General features: G+C 31.2%; 1 protein-coding gene across 3 annotated transcripts; it reads right to left on the bottom strand.

Moving 5' to 3' along the window:
- Window positions 1-419: 419 nt before the first annotated feature.
- On the bottom strand, window positions 420-13,766 carry LOC145724795 (beta-1,4-glucuronyltransferase 1-like). Of its 3 annotated transcripts, XR_014177084.1 has the most exons (9): window positions 13,701-13,766; window positions 8,221-8,578; window positions 7,314-7,568; window positions 3,590-3,788; window positions 3,465-3,518; window positions 2,168-2,569; window positions 1,939-2,115; window positions 626-1,888; window positions 420-561 (listed from the first exon to the last, which is right to left on the bottom strand). XR_014177084.1 is itself a non-coding variant. In XM_081973225.1 (8 exons), the coding sequence occupies exons 2-8, from the start codon at window positions 8,397-8,399 to the stop codon at window positions 1,634-1,636; spliced, it is 1,521 nt and encodes a 506-aa protein (XP_081829351.1). In that variant the 5' UTR covers window positions 8,400-8,578; window positions 13,701-13,766; the 3' UTR covers window positions 420-1,633. The 3 variants fall into 3 exon arrangements, 2 of the variants coding, with proteins under 2 accessions (XP_081829351.1, XP_081829352.1); XM_081973225.1 differs by having other exon boundaries at window positions 420-1,888; XM_081973226.1 differs by lacking the exon at window positions 3,465-3,518 and having other exon boundaries at window positions 420-1,888; window positions 13,701-13,762.
- Window positions 13,767-14,022: the final 256 nt, after the last annotated feature.

The following is a 14,022-nucleotide window of genomic DNA, read 5'->3' as shown; positions in this document are numbered from 1 at the left end:
TCAAAGTCGGAATTTAGTTAATTTCTGAGTTTGAAGTCGGAATTTAGTTAATTTCTGAGTTTGAAGTAGGAAATTAAGCAATTTTCGAGTTTGAAGTTAGAGTTTAAGAAATATAACGTCTGTGGCTCTTTTACGCCTTCGTAGATATGCGCAAGTTTTAGTAGGCCTTCTTGTGGACTAAAACTATACTAATCGTTGGGTCAAAAAAGCTGGTAGCCACTAGTATTTGGACACCCTGTAGGTAAATCACTTTAGGCCATATTGATTAAATAGGTAAATATGTTGCGTGTATTCGCCCTTAGGTAAAAAGTTTTTTCTTGATTTTTGTCATAAAATCGGCTCAAAATTCAATTCCTAAAATATTTTAGAGCACTGGAAACACCCTGTATATGAGGCAAAATTAAATTTAAAAAAAATCCTTGAAAACAAAACGAAAAATTTAATTGTTTTCACAGCTTCCTCATTACATTAACTAAGTTAAAACAATATTTACATAATAAATAAATACTCTCAACCGTACTTTTACATTTACAAACTACAATTTCTATAATATAATTTTTACTGAAATTGAATTTCAGTACTCCAAGTACACAAATAAATTGAAATCAATAAAAATACAGGCTACCAGTGTCTTATCATCACATTTCTTAAATTTAAGTATAGTTTTGCTGTACCATCATTTTTTCCTAGAAAGTAATTTGCAAAGTTCAAGCACAAATTGGTTTTGAGTTTTTGTACATAATTTGTTTGGTAAAATTTACTAAATTTTTGTAAAATAATGTCCCTATAGTTGGTTCAGTTATTGATAGAGCCAAGCAAATACAACAAAAGCAGGATTGAGGAAATGAGAGTTCATCAGGCGGTCAGATCTAAACAGAAATGATTTTAGGTTGTTATGTTAAGGTTCAAAAACGTTCAACCAATATCGTCGTTGAAAAACTTAAAAGATTAAAAAACACCAGAGTGAATAATAGTGAAAGCAGTAAAACTAATCACCAAAACAAGAAACGCCTAATGTTATTCTTATACCTATATTCACATTGTCTAGACAGGCAGTACTTTCAATTTGAAAACGTGATTTAAGTCAGTCAGTTCAAACGTTTAAATGCTAAAAAATTGTTTCAAACATAATCTCTAGCTGATTTTTGGTTTACGATCCTCGGTTGGTAGTATGGAGTAGCTTTTTCTTTTTTGGGAGTTGGATCGGATTCACGTAGAATCCAACTACAACAGTTTAGCCATACCCATTATTTGTGCAAAGTTTAAAGTGCTACTCCATAATCTCTCGAATAGCAAATATTTCCTGATTTGACAAAAATAGTAATTTTATTGCCGGTAGAAACTGGAATTCTATCGAGAGAAAGCACTAGGTTAAGTTCTGGAAGGTGTTTACACAACAACTATAAATGTTAAATAATAACAATACGATGATCAATGGCACAGTTGATGAGTTTACCTTTAAATTTAAGTGTGTCTTTCAGGGTATTTAAAACAAAACTTTGTACACAGAAATAAAGAAAAGGTATTCTAAAAAATAGTTAACATCTCCAAAAATTGAACCTTTCTGAAACTTTATTCAAAATGAATTCGCACAATTCCTAAGTTGAAAACGTAACGTTTATGCATTTAATCATTATGTTTTCTTGTCTTTCGATTTAGGTTTAGCAGTCTTTTTCATAACAGATTTGTATGTGGTACTGCAGTTCGGATGGTACCCATAAATATTCTGCAACTCTAGTGCTACTTTCTTAATAAGTTTAGACGAGTCCCTTACAACACTTTTAAACTTTTCAATTTGCACTTTTTTCTTTTTAACTCCCGGCTTGTGAATGAGAAAAGCGTTGTCCAGAACGTAGAAATTGTAATCCATTACACACATCGTGTAAGCCTGTAAATGCAGTATTAAAAAGTGAAATTGTTTTAATTGATTAACCTTACCTGAATCATTTTATTGCTCTGTCCTTCCCATGTAAATCTTTCATCCCACAAAGGTTCTTGTTGGGTGCAAACGAAAAATGGTTCCCACACCATGTATCGTCCTATTCGTTTCCCAACTGAAAATATGCCCAAACCTTCGGTTTCAGCTGTTCTTACCCATTTTTCACTCTCAATTACCTAAATCAATTTTTGGTTACTTCTAGTAAACATTTCAACAAAAACAACTCACTCTATGACAAACAGTGCAAACAGTTTGATGGAATATTATAGCAGTTTTCTTCTTGAGCATTTTTAAGAGTTGTGTTTTGTTCTCAGGTACCGTCTGATTAGCCAGTATCTCAAAAATGGGCAAAGCGAACACGTTCCGTTTTCCTTTTTTCACCAAATCCATGTTGTCTTTTACAAATTCCATAAACAGCTGCACGAAATTTTTGGTAGGGTATAATTCAATATCGCTGGGAAATACGAAGTATGTTTGTGCCGCCAATTTGGCAACGTTTCGAACCACGTTAATCGGGTACAAGAGACCTTTTTGAGTTTTGTACATGTCCTCGTCGTTTACGTTTTGCCATGGAGGTGGAAGGGAGCAGTCGTACTCGTCCACGTAGGTGTCCAGCAATGGTATTTTAGGCTAAAATGGATGACTTTTAATTTTTAAAAAGCATAAACAGCTTGAGAATGTAGACAAAACATTTCTAAGAATACTAGTATTTGTGGTTCTGAGGAAATTTGCGTAGACAAATAATATCACAAGTTAACTTATTTGTAATAGAATTAGATTGTAATAGGAGAGCTGAGAACAAAATGTCTGGCTTTAATATCTTATCTTTAAATTTGGTTAAACTTAGGATCTAGTGCATAAACAAAGTGTTTTTTAAATTTGCTTAGTTCAATTTTTACTATATTTTCTTTAACTTTAACTGAAAATTTTTTGAATATTGTTTAGAAAAATCCAGGACTAATCTATAATTTACTTTTGACAAAAAAAAAAGCAAGCAACAAAACATTAGCAACAAATATTGTTATTGTTAGTTAAAAAAACAGTATGTCAACGCAAGTTTATTGTCTCAGATCAGATTTCTTTTTAAAACACAATAGCATAAGTTCGATATGTACAAATAACTCTAACGTAAAGTTCATCAAGTCTTTGTTTTAATTAAATGATAAATGACAAACAAGATAAAGGAAATTGTAAATATTCAGTGTGGTTGGTATGTTGATTTGTGTTAAAATAAAATACAATTCAAGGGCTTCTATAGCAGGTTTGAAGCATGAATTTAAAACTTTGCAAGTATAAGAAAATATTTTTTTTTATTTCAATTTCTCAGATTAGAAATTAGAGCAAAATTTAAATTACTTTTTAGTATATTTTTCTTTTCTTATCAGATTAAGGTTAAAATTTTGCAGTTAATTTACTTGTATGTACTATATTTTTTTAAATTTCATCATAACTAAATCATAACATTGTGAAATTTTTGTATTAAAATTATTATTAGTAGGACCAAGCATACACAACAATAATTTACCCTAAAAAACGATGATCCACGACGAAATGGCAAAATCAAATTGCGTGGACGCATCTGAAATTATTGTGTTTTCTGTGTAAGTGTGTAATAAATATAAAGTGCTGATAAACTGAAATAATACTTACAATAGGAGTTTGTCCTGGCGTGTGTTCCTGCTCAAAAACTATATGGAAACTGACCAATTCTTTTATTTTATGTGAGTTACAGTTTCTTAGGTAAGCTATAGCTTTCAGAGTGGTGAAAAAATCATGACCTGGGGCGTGAAGTCCTATACTAATTGGACCGTTCCATCGGTCCACTAATGGAATAACGTTATCTAAAAATCTGAAAATATCTCATATTATAACTGTCAACCGTTAGTATTAATAGTTTTTATTGCAGAAAGAGTGATAAAATACTAAAAAAGCTGTCGGTAAAAGGTTTGTATTGTTTAGGACCGGTATTTTCCTTTCCGGATAAATTTAACTTCTTAGGATAGTTTCGACAGAATTGACCAATTGATGGTTTCTATAGAAATTATCTTTGGAATAAAATTATTCCATTTGTCACTTTTCATGATGATCATGACCAAAATCTGATTTCCAGTGCTGGATTGCACTGAATCACGTGACTCTTTGCGCCTTAAAAAAAAGTCACGTGGCATTAAAAATATCAGTTTATATGCAAAATCTGTCACGTGACGTTAAGAATGACATTTCAAACTTAAAAATAGTCACCACTCGTTTTCGACTAATTTGGGGTCGCTGATCCCAAATCCGCAGTCAGATTTCACGTAGCTCTCACACAGCTCGAGTTTTTTGCAAAAACGTGGTTAACTCTGTCAGTTTTGGAGATATCGTCAAACCGACTACACCAGCGTGTTTTCTAGTCAATTTTAGCATAAAATGACGTTGAGACGCACGCTCTAGCTTAAATAGCAAAAAAGTTAGGTTTCTCGCTTGGCAACGTCGCACAAACTGTAATTTTGTTATTTTTTGACTTGGACCCCTTGAGTGACCACTCGTTTTCGACTAATTTGGGGTCGCTGAATTCAAATCCTCAGTCAGATTTCACGTACCTCTCACACAGCTCGAGCTTTTTGCTAAAACATGGTTAACTCTGTCAGTTTTGGAGATATCGTCAAACCGACTGCACTAGCGTGTTTTCCAGGAAATTTTAGCATAAAATGACGTTGAGACGAACGCTCTATCTTAAATAGCAAAAAAGTTAGATTTTATCACTTGGCAACGCTGTACAAACTGTAGTTTTGTTATTTTTTGACTTGTGCCCCTTGAGTGACCACTCGTTTTCGACTAATTTGGGGTCGCTGAATTCAAATCCTCAGTCAGATTTCACGTACCTCTCACACAGCTCGAGCTTTTTGCTAAAACATGGTTAACTCTGTCAGTTTTGGAGATATCGTCAAACCGACTGCACTAGCGTGTTTTCCAGGAAATTTTAGCATAAAATGACGTTGAGACGAACGCTCTATCTTAAATAGCAAAAAAGTTAGATTTTATCACTTGGCAACGTTGTACAAACTGTAGTTTTGTTATTTTTTGACTTGTGCCCCTTGAGTGACCACTCGTTTTCGACTAATTTGGGGTCGCTGAATTCAAATCCTCAGTCAGATTTCACGTACCTCTCACACAGCTCGAGCTTTTTGCTAAAACATGGTTAACTCTGTCAGTTTTGGAGATATCGTCAAACCGACTGCACTAGCGTGTTTTCCAGGAAATTTTAGCATAAAATGACGTTGAGACGAACGCTCTATCTTAAATAGCAAAAAAGTTAGATTTTATCACTTGGCAACGTTGTACAAACTGTAGTTTTGTTATTTTTTGACTTGTGCCCCTTGAGTGACCACTCGTTTTCGACTAATTGTTAACATCCTTGTAACTTGTTTAATTTTAATTTTATAAAAAAAAATACCAAATATGAATCTTGTAGATATTTGCATATACTTTATTCCTAGATAATCCGTCAGTATACAGGGTGTCCATAACTCGCTTATTTAAAACACCCTGTATAAAACCATCGTAAAACAAAAGAAAGCTAATGAACGGGGCTATCACGTGACGTTGAGCGGGCACGGCTAAGTTGCCCCGTTTAGCCGCTAGAGGGCAAACGGTGCAAAGTTGACTCTCGTTTTTTGCGTCAAGTTTTTGCTCAATATCTCAGGAACGTCTCTTTGATTAAGGAACATCCAAAATGGTCTGGTTTGACCTTGAAAACTAGAATTGTCAAGAAATTTAAAGTGAAAATTTTTTATTTTCAAAATTAACCTCAACTGACTAAATACCTTCAAGGTAATAGTACAAAAATGTAAAAAACGATTTTTTTTTGAATTTTCAGATTTTACAATTTTTTCGGAAAATTACCGAAAATTTTCTGAAAAAATTTCCATAAATTTAATTTTCCGGAAATTTTACATCCATGCATTTTGCCATTGGAAACTGTCACCCAACATTATCAATTCAGTTTTTAATCTTCAATAAGTCACGTGACTATTTGCACCTTAAAAGGAGTAACGTGACTGAAACTGAAAAACGGTCACGTGATCTTTCAAATACGATTTCGCTTTGACGTTAAAAAAAGAGACACTTGACTTTTAAAAATATATTTGATGATTGAAAATCGTCACGTGACAGTTTTAATCTTCAGATTAAAACCCTCAGATTAAACATAAAAACGGTTTCGTGACCGTTCAAATAATATTTTGACATTCAAAACAGTCACGTGACCTTTAATATTAAATTTGATGATTGACAATCAAAAAAAGAAAAGAACAAGACAAGAAGTGATAGGGTGCACCATCTCTACTATTTGAAGAGTTACAAAAAATAAATAAATAAGAATATTTGTAGGAAATGTCATCCTCTACAAGATTGTATTAAGGTGTTTTTACCCTTAAGAGCCTCCCCTTGAAGTTACAAGGCAAAAAGTGCCAGGGTGCATCTAACTGCTTTTTTAAATTCCATTTCCACTGAAAAATACACTTATATGTTATCACGGTTAATTAATAATATATTTAAAATGTGATATTTCTTGTTTTTTTTTGTACTATTTCAATTTTTCTACAACCTTAGAGGCCTAATGAGAAATATTATTTATATGGCTTATTGCATTTTCGTATGCTTGTTCCCTTATGATTTATACTAAATTTGTGTTTTCCGCTTTATACCGCCTTCAAAATTCTTGCAATATTATTAGTATTAGCACATTAGCTAAAATCACCTATTTGTCTTATTGAGCAACTTTTTAAACAAAATTTTGTATAAAAATAAGGAAATACCAAACTTTTCTCCCTACTGTATGGTGATACTTTCTACCTCAATTCAATAGAGAGGGCGATTAATAAGGCTTTTTTATCATTTTTACGTCATGAATCTTACGTAAATATTAGTTACCTTAATTTCAAATTCAAGTCGAATATAATTTTATAATAGGAAATTTTTTATTCAATTATTATCGTTTTTGTTCTGAGAATATACGTTGAGATCACTTCAAATACATCAGGATTTTTTTTTATTATAATTTAAAACCAGTTTCAACAATTATGACAATACTTTTTTAACACTGTGAGTATTAAAATGTATGCTTTGATTATTATAATGTTGAGATAATACATTATTTATTTTAGAAAAGCATGTTTATAAGGCAAAAATAATCAGAAATCAGAAATTTCGAAAATATTTTTTAGTTTCAGCAATAACACATGAATTTTCATATTAATTTTAATCTAATCAATTGTAGACTAATCCGAAATTTTGCGTATCTATTTATTTATCTTAAAATAATAGGTTACACTAATAAATATTGGTTCACTAGAAACAATACAAATTTAAAGAACAAAAAAATGTAACTTACCTATAATCTCCTGGAGCAGATAAAGTGACACTTTCAGTGCAACGAAATTCCTTTTCGGCTTTAACAAAATTGTAAATGGCGTAGTAGTTTCCTCTTTGGCTTACAACTGTACCCTTATAGCTATTATCACAGTGAAAATACGATTTCAGTTCAGTACTGTCATCTAAATAGTCGGAATTCAAAACAGGCACCTCCACTTTTCTGCTTAGTTTGCTCTCTTCTGTTTTTTGGTTTTCCAGAGCATCTTTCCATTCTCTAAAAACATTAAAAACAATGTTTGACAATTTCTTGACCGTAAAGAGGTTTTTTACATTATCAATTGATCAAAGAACGTAAAATTAGAGAGCAATAAGTAGCTCAGTTCAAGTGGTGAATTCCTTCAGGTCGAAAAAACATCTTATCTTAAAAGGTTTGAATTGATTTACTTTAAGAGTATCTATTACTTTAAGGTCTGAAAATTACAGATATATTTTTGGAAAATATTGCAGCAGGTAGCAATTTTTAATCGATATTTACCGCAATAATATAACCTCCAGGACTTGATTTTTCCATACTTAAACAGCAAAATAAAGAAAATAATTTTAATTATCAGGATACACTCAAGTAGGTAAATAAATTGTAAAGATTCCAGTTCAGAAGCCACTTACTTATAATCATCTGCTTTTAATCCTTCTTTATAAAATTATATTTACTTATTACGTAAAATTACCTCTCGATTTCAATATTTCAATAAATCAAAAATAATACACTTTTATGATACAGGATCATAAACGCAATAGATTATTGCTGCAGTTTCGAAAGTTTATGAAATAGCAGATTTTTGAAAAATATCAAGAAATTCAACATAAAAATGATTGTAGAGATGAAAGATGATATTTCCACTATATTATGATCAAGTTATACATACCTGCATATTTCTTCGTACTGAAAGTTTGTCCTGGACAAATTATCATAATATGACACACTGGACGAGTTGTCAGTCGTTTGAAAATTACTCAGTAATAAAAAATACAACGACGTTGCCACACATCCCAAAAATACAAAGTACAAACTGCCGACATCACGAAGTCGTCGTAAAATTCCCATCTTATCACTTTATAGACATTCTATAAATTGTGTTATAAAAAGCCTTAATTTCTGCGGCGTGGAAAACTGATAGTAGTTTATCATTTATCGAATTAGTATCTTGATTTCATTGTCAATAGTTTTAACACTGGTAAGTCCGATATTAGAGCTCTCTCATAAATCGACTGGCAGTTTGATACCTGCAACAAAACCAGTGAGAGCATTAATTGTTAAGTCTAAGAAATTCATGTGCTATGAAGTTGTTAGGCTTGGTTATGGCGCCCAAAATAATCTTACTAATCTGATAAAGCTTCTTCAGAAATACTGTTGACATGACTCAAAATTATTATTGGGTGTTATCATTAATGCAAACTAAAATTAACGATGAATTATAAAATCTGAAATTACAATCATCTTAATATTCAGTATTTTTTTACAAATATCGAAAACAATTAGGCAGACAAACAAGACATTTATTAACATTTTTCTGGAAAATTGTTCTTAATATATTGTTATAGTAACAAGTTTTCTTAAATCTTACCTCAAAACACTGCAAATAGATCTTACGTCTAAATAATGTGTGTAAATTGTTATCAGCACATGAACGATTGACACATGACAAGTAATTAGTAAATACTTAATTTTTCAAATTCCTTGTATTCTGAACAGAGCCGTGCAGTAGCTAGCTACTAAGTAGTTAAGCTACGAACTTAACTCCAATTTGGGTAGTTTGTAGTATTCTAGTTACTTTTTCGAATAAGTAGCTGTAGCTTTCTGCATTTTGGCATTGGTATTCATAAAGCTACATTTGAAGTAACTTTACAAGCTACTAGATACAATTCTCACAACTATTAAGTTGATTGGAAATTTGGTTATACATACAGGATGACCCAGTGGTTGGTGAAATCCACAAGTCGATAGAATGCCTAGCAAAATAGTTATGAACCAATTGCGCACCTTTGGGTCACCCTGTATTATATTATAATTTGTAAGAAGTAACTAGATTAAACCAACTAGTAGCTTCAGTTACTTTGTAGCTTAACTACTTTTTTTAGAAAGTAGCTATCCAAATTGTAGCTTGAATAATAGAATAATGTAGCTTGTAGCTGTAGCTAACTACTTTATTTCAGTAGATTGGCTCTGATTCTGAACAATGTAATATTACATTCAATTGTAACATTTTATTGTTAACAGAAACCTATTTCTTTTTACTAGTAATAGAAATTTCTTTTTCATTTCCATGATTATTGAACCCTCTAAAATTTGTGCAGTTTCACTTTTTTAACAATTGAAACGTTTTATATTAGTCGAATTTGTCAGTTTGGTAACATTGCAAAGACATTTCGACTAAATTGGAAGAATTTGTTAATTTAGCATCATTGCAAACAGTCTTCGAACCGAAATAGTAGAATTTGTCAGTTTGACAACATTGCAACATAATTCTGTGTTTGAAGTCGGAATTTAACTAAATTCTGAGTTCAAAGTAGGAATTCAAGAAAAATTTACACCTTCGTAATATTTCTTATATTTCTTGTATTATTTCTGCTAGATTAAAGTTGGCTTTTATTATTAGGGCATACTCAGTTTGTTAATTGTTTGACACAAGTAATTCCTTATACAGTGTATCCCAAATTGCTTCTACATGTATTGGGATCTCGAAAACGGTAAGAGCTACAGAGTCGTTTAAATGGGGAAAGTTTTAGAGAATTTTATGTGAAACTTATTTCCGGTTTCAAAATTAAATTATCTTTTTCCGTCTTCCACAAAATTGGGAAAACGTCAGAGGCTTCATTTTAAACACTCTTTAACAAAGCCAAAGAGAGTTTTGAAACTAAGACATTATTAAGGCACTTTTTTACGTAGAACACGATGACGTAATTAGAAAAAATCGATCGTCATTGGTTTCCGAGATATGGAGGACGCCATCTTGAAGGCGGCCATATGAATTTACAAAGTTATCATCCATATCTCGGAAACAAATGATGTTTTCTATTTACGTCGTGTTCTACGTAAAAAAGTGCCTTAGTAATTTATTAGTTTCAAAACTCTCTTTGGCTTTGTTAAAGAGTGTTTAAAATTCAGCCTCAGACGTTTTCCCCAATTTTCCGGAAAACGGAGAAAGATAATTTAATTTGGAAACCGGAAATAAGCTTCACAAAAAATCCTTTAACACTTTCCCCATTTAACCGACTCTATAGCTCTTAGGGTTACGGAGATCCCAATACATGTAGAACCAATTTGGGACACACTGTATAAACGTACCTACTTCTATCAAAAAACATTGCACTACTAATTATATTATACCAAATTTTTTTGATTTGCAGGTAGATCCAATATTAGTAGGCCTAAAAACAAATTGCATATCAGCTAACTCGACATTATCAATACTTTAGTAAAAAAATCTTATCATTGAATGCAAGTGCCTTGCATAACTAATATGACATCCGGGAATAATTATTAGATTAAGAGCAAATTACTAAACCTGTCTGTCAGATTGTCAAAAAAATGACAGAAATTGAATATAACGATATTTATGGCTGATATTTAATTGTTTACGTATTTACTGGATTGATTTAAACACACTTAAATTATTTAGTATTGTTGCAAATATCTTTTAATAATTTTATTTAAGCAAGAGACTGAAAGAAAATACAGGGCTTATGAATTTACAAATTTCGATCAAGAGCTTTTTACCACCCTGAAAATAGACCTTAGAATGGTTTTCCTACTATCTATAGACGAACAACTGAGTCACAATAATTTGCTGTCTCTGTCAAAACCAAAAATCGATAACTCTAACCTTTACATGAAATCTATATTTACCTAATAAGAATCATTAATGTTACACAGGTAAACTTTTACAAACTTAAATTCAAGTTGCTAGCACAGCATTGATAACTATTATTTCAAAAAACTTGATAATAACAATGCCAAGTTATACACAATATGTTGTAAATTGATTTTTTTTAATTTATATTAAAATACATCGAGTCTCCTGTTATTGTAAAGTTATATGAGCCACCCTGTTTACCAGTTTGGCTAAGCAAAATCTGATACATACGCACACCTCCAGTTTCTGCATAAAAAATTATTTTAGTTTCCTTGTTGTTTAATAATCAGATATTATCCGGTTAATAAAGGTATAAGATGACATTTTTGGATTCAAATTTTTCGAAGATAAAAATATAAACGTTTCTATTTCAATATACATCCTTAATTGCTTCTTAATCCTATAATAATAGAAATTAGATTAGAAGCTGAGTATAGTTTTATCTTTGGATATGACAACATAGTAAGATGAACTAGTACTGTAATAGGGTTAGTAATTGGAAATTTTAGACTCTAAATGAAATTGATTACTGACAAACACAATATCAAACACTGTGCATCAAGTCAAGACAAAAAAGTGAACAGTTAGTAGATAAAGATCGATTCATCAAACTTTCGTTCCATATGTAATAAATTTTAAAATAGATTATAAAATACAACAAATTAAGAAGAAATCTTCATACAATATTTGATTACATCTCTTATGAGGTTAAAATGCTTCGTTTTTGAGATACCTGATAACAAAGTTAAAATAAAATTTTAGGAACACATGGAAATATTTGAACTTGAGATATATTGTTTAAATGGAATTTCTGTATTGAAATAATAACTACATCAACTGCAACAAACAGTTTTTTTGAAGGTTGACTTTGTCTCCAATTAATGTGGCCAAAAATAATTAAAAAACTCTTATTTAAAAAAAAAGTGATAATATCCGGTTGGAAAACCAGGCGTAAAAGAATCAGTTTACTATTTCTTATAAGATTTTTTACTCAAAAATATAAAATGTTTTTACAAACTATTGATTTATTTTTACTTGAAGGGGCACCTTGAAACATTATAAGTTTTTAGCTATAACTTCTGAACAAGTGATGTGCATATAATAATATTTTCGGTGATATTTTGGCTGACAGGAAGTTCTCTAGAGATTATCTCATACTTAGATTCCGGATTTCTAGAAATTTTGCTTTTTGTAAATAATAATGTGAACGATTTATGCAAAAACACGTCACGACAGATTTTGTTGATGCTTTTTTCTTCTCTTTGTGCTTTTTTGTTCTCTTTGTGCTTTTTTGTTCTTTCCAAATGCTTTTCAATTTATCTAGAAGCTCTCAACAGCTTCCGCCGTATGCTTCTAAAGCAGTTTAACAGCTTCCAAAAGTTTCTAAAACCGTCTACAAGGTTTGAAATGCCTTAAAGGCAGTCCAGAACCTTCAAGGCTTATTAAACTGTCCAAACACCTTCCAAATGATCCTAAAGTAGTCTAAAAAGGTTTTAAAGCAATACAGAAACTCCAAAATGCTTCTGAAGCAGTCTAAAGCCTTCCAAAATAGTATAGAAGCTTCCAAAAGCTTTTAGAACACTCTAAAGGCTTCCAAACAAACTTCAACTAAAAAATTTTATTTTATAAAACTTCAACTAGTTTATAAGCTATTCAAAAATTTCAAAGCAGTCTCAAAGCTTTCGTATGCTTCTAGATCAGTTTCAAAGCTTCCAAAAGTTCAAATTCACATGTCTTAAAAGCAATCTACAACCTTCAATGCTCCTAAAGTAGTCTAAGAAGATTTTAAAACACTATACAGAAACACCAAAATACTTCTAAAGCAGTAGGTGGTCTTTCAAAATAGTCTAGAAGTTTCCAAAATCATTTAGAAGAGTCTAAAAGATTCCAAAAGCTTTTAAACTAGTCTAGAAGCTCCCAGAAGATATTAAAGCAGTTTAAAAGCTTCCAAAAAAATTTGTGAACCGTGTAAGAGATTCCAAATGCCTCTAAAGCATTCTAGAACCTTCAATATGCTGTTTAAACAGTCCAAAAAACCTTCCAAATTCTCTCAAGTAGTTCAAAAAACTTTTGAAACTTTTCAGAACAGTCTCAAAACTTCCGTGCTTCTAAAGCATTTTGAAAAAAAAAAATTGCGTCTCTGAAAGTGTTTTGTGCTTTTTTACAACAAAGAAAATCGTTTTGCTTTTTAAGCGCTTTTTTTCACGATTTTTGTGCTTTTTAATCCGGACTCTATGTCCCATTATTCTTGACGAGCAGTTTAGTTCAGTAAGTCAATTTTCACGAGTCACACTTAAGAAACACTGACGTATTTTTTAAAATTTCTCATCGATATATTTATCAACAAAACTATGTATTTTAATTTTCAAATTACTGCAAGCAGGCAAATCATATTTTAATATAAAATGCAAATGTATCTATCACCTTAGAAAGTACAAAAGACTTACTCACGTTCGTAAAGTAAAATATCTCACTTAGAAACAAATACGTACAACAAAAAGTCGAACATCACTTTCTTAAACAATAAGTTCGCGGATACAATTATCATGACGAAATTTATCAAACTGGTTTGAATTTAGCGACACACAGAATTGATTTTTGTGTGAAAGATTAGATAACGATATGATCGGACTAAATGATTAATTAGAATGGCAGACAGAATGAAGATACAGTAAGTAATAGAGCTGAAATTAGCACACTTTGAGAATTTTTAATCAAAATATGCACATACCTATACACACAAGACGAACCAAAATAGAAATCTCTTAGTGGGTTTTGTTTACTTTTCTGGTTAAAATTTAGAACTTTTCTCCT

Source organism: Ips typographus, linkage group LG2 (genome assembly GCF_016097725.1).
Source record: "Ips typographus isolate SLU linkage group LG2, UJ_Ityp_2.0, whole genome shotgun sequence".
Lineage (NCBI taxonomy): Eukaryota > Metazoa > Arthropoda > Insecta > Coleoptera > Curculionidae > Ips > Ips typographus.
This window is presented reverse-complemented; position numbering and strand designations above follow the sequence as displayed.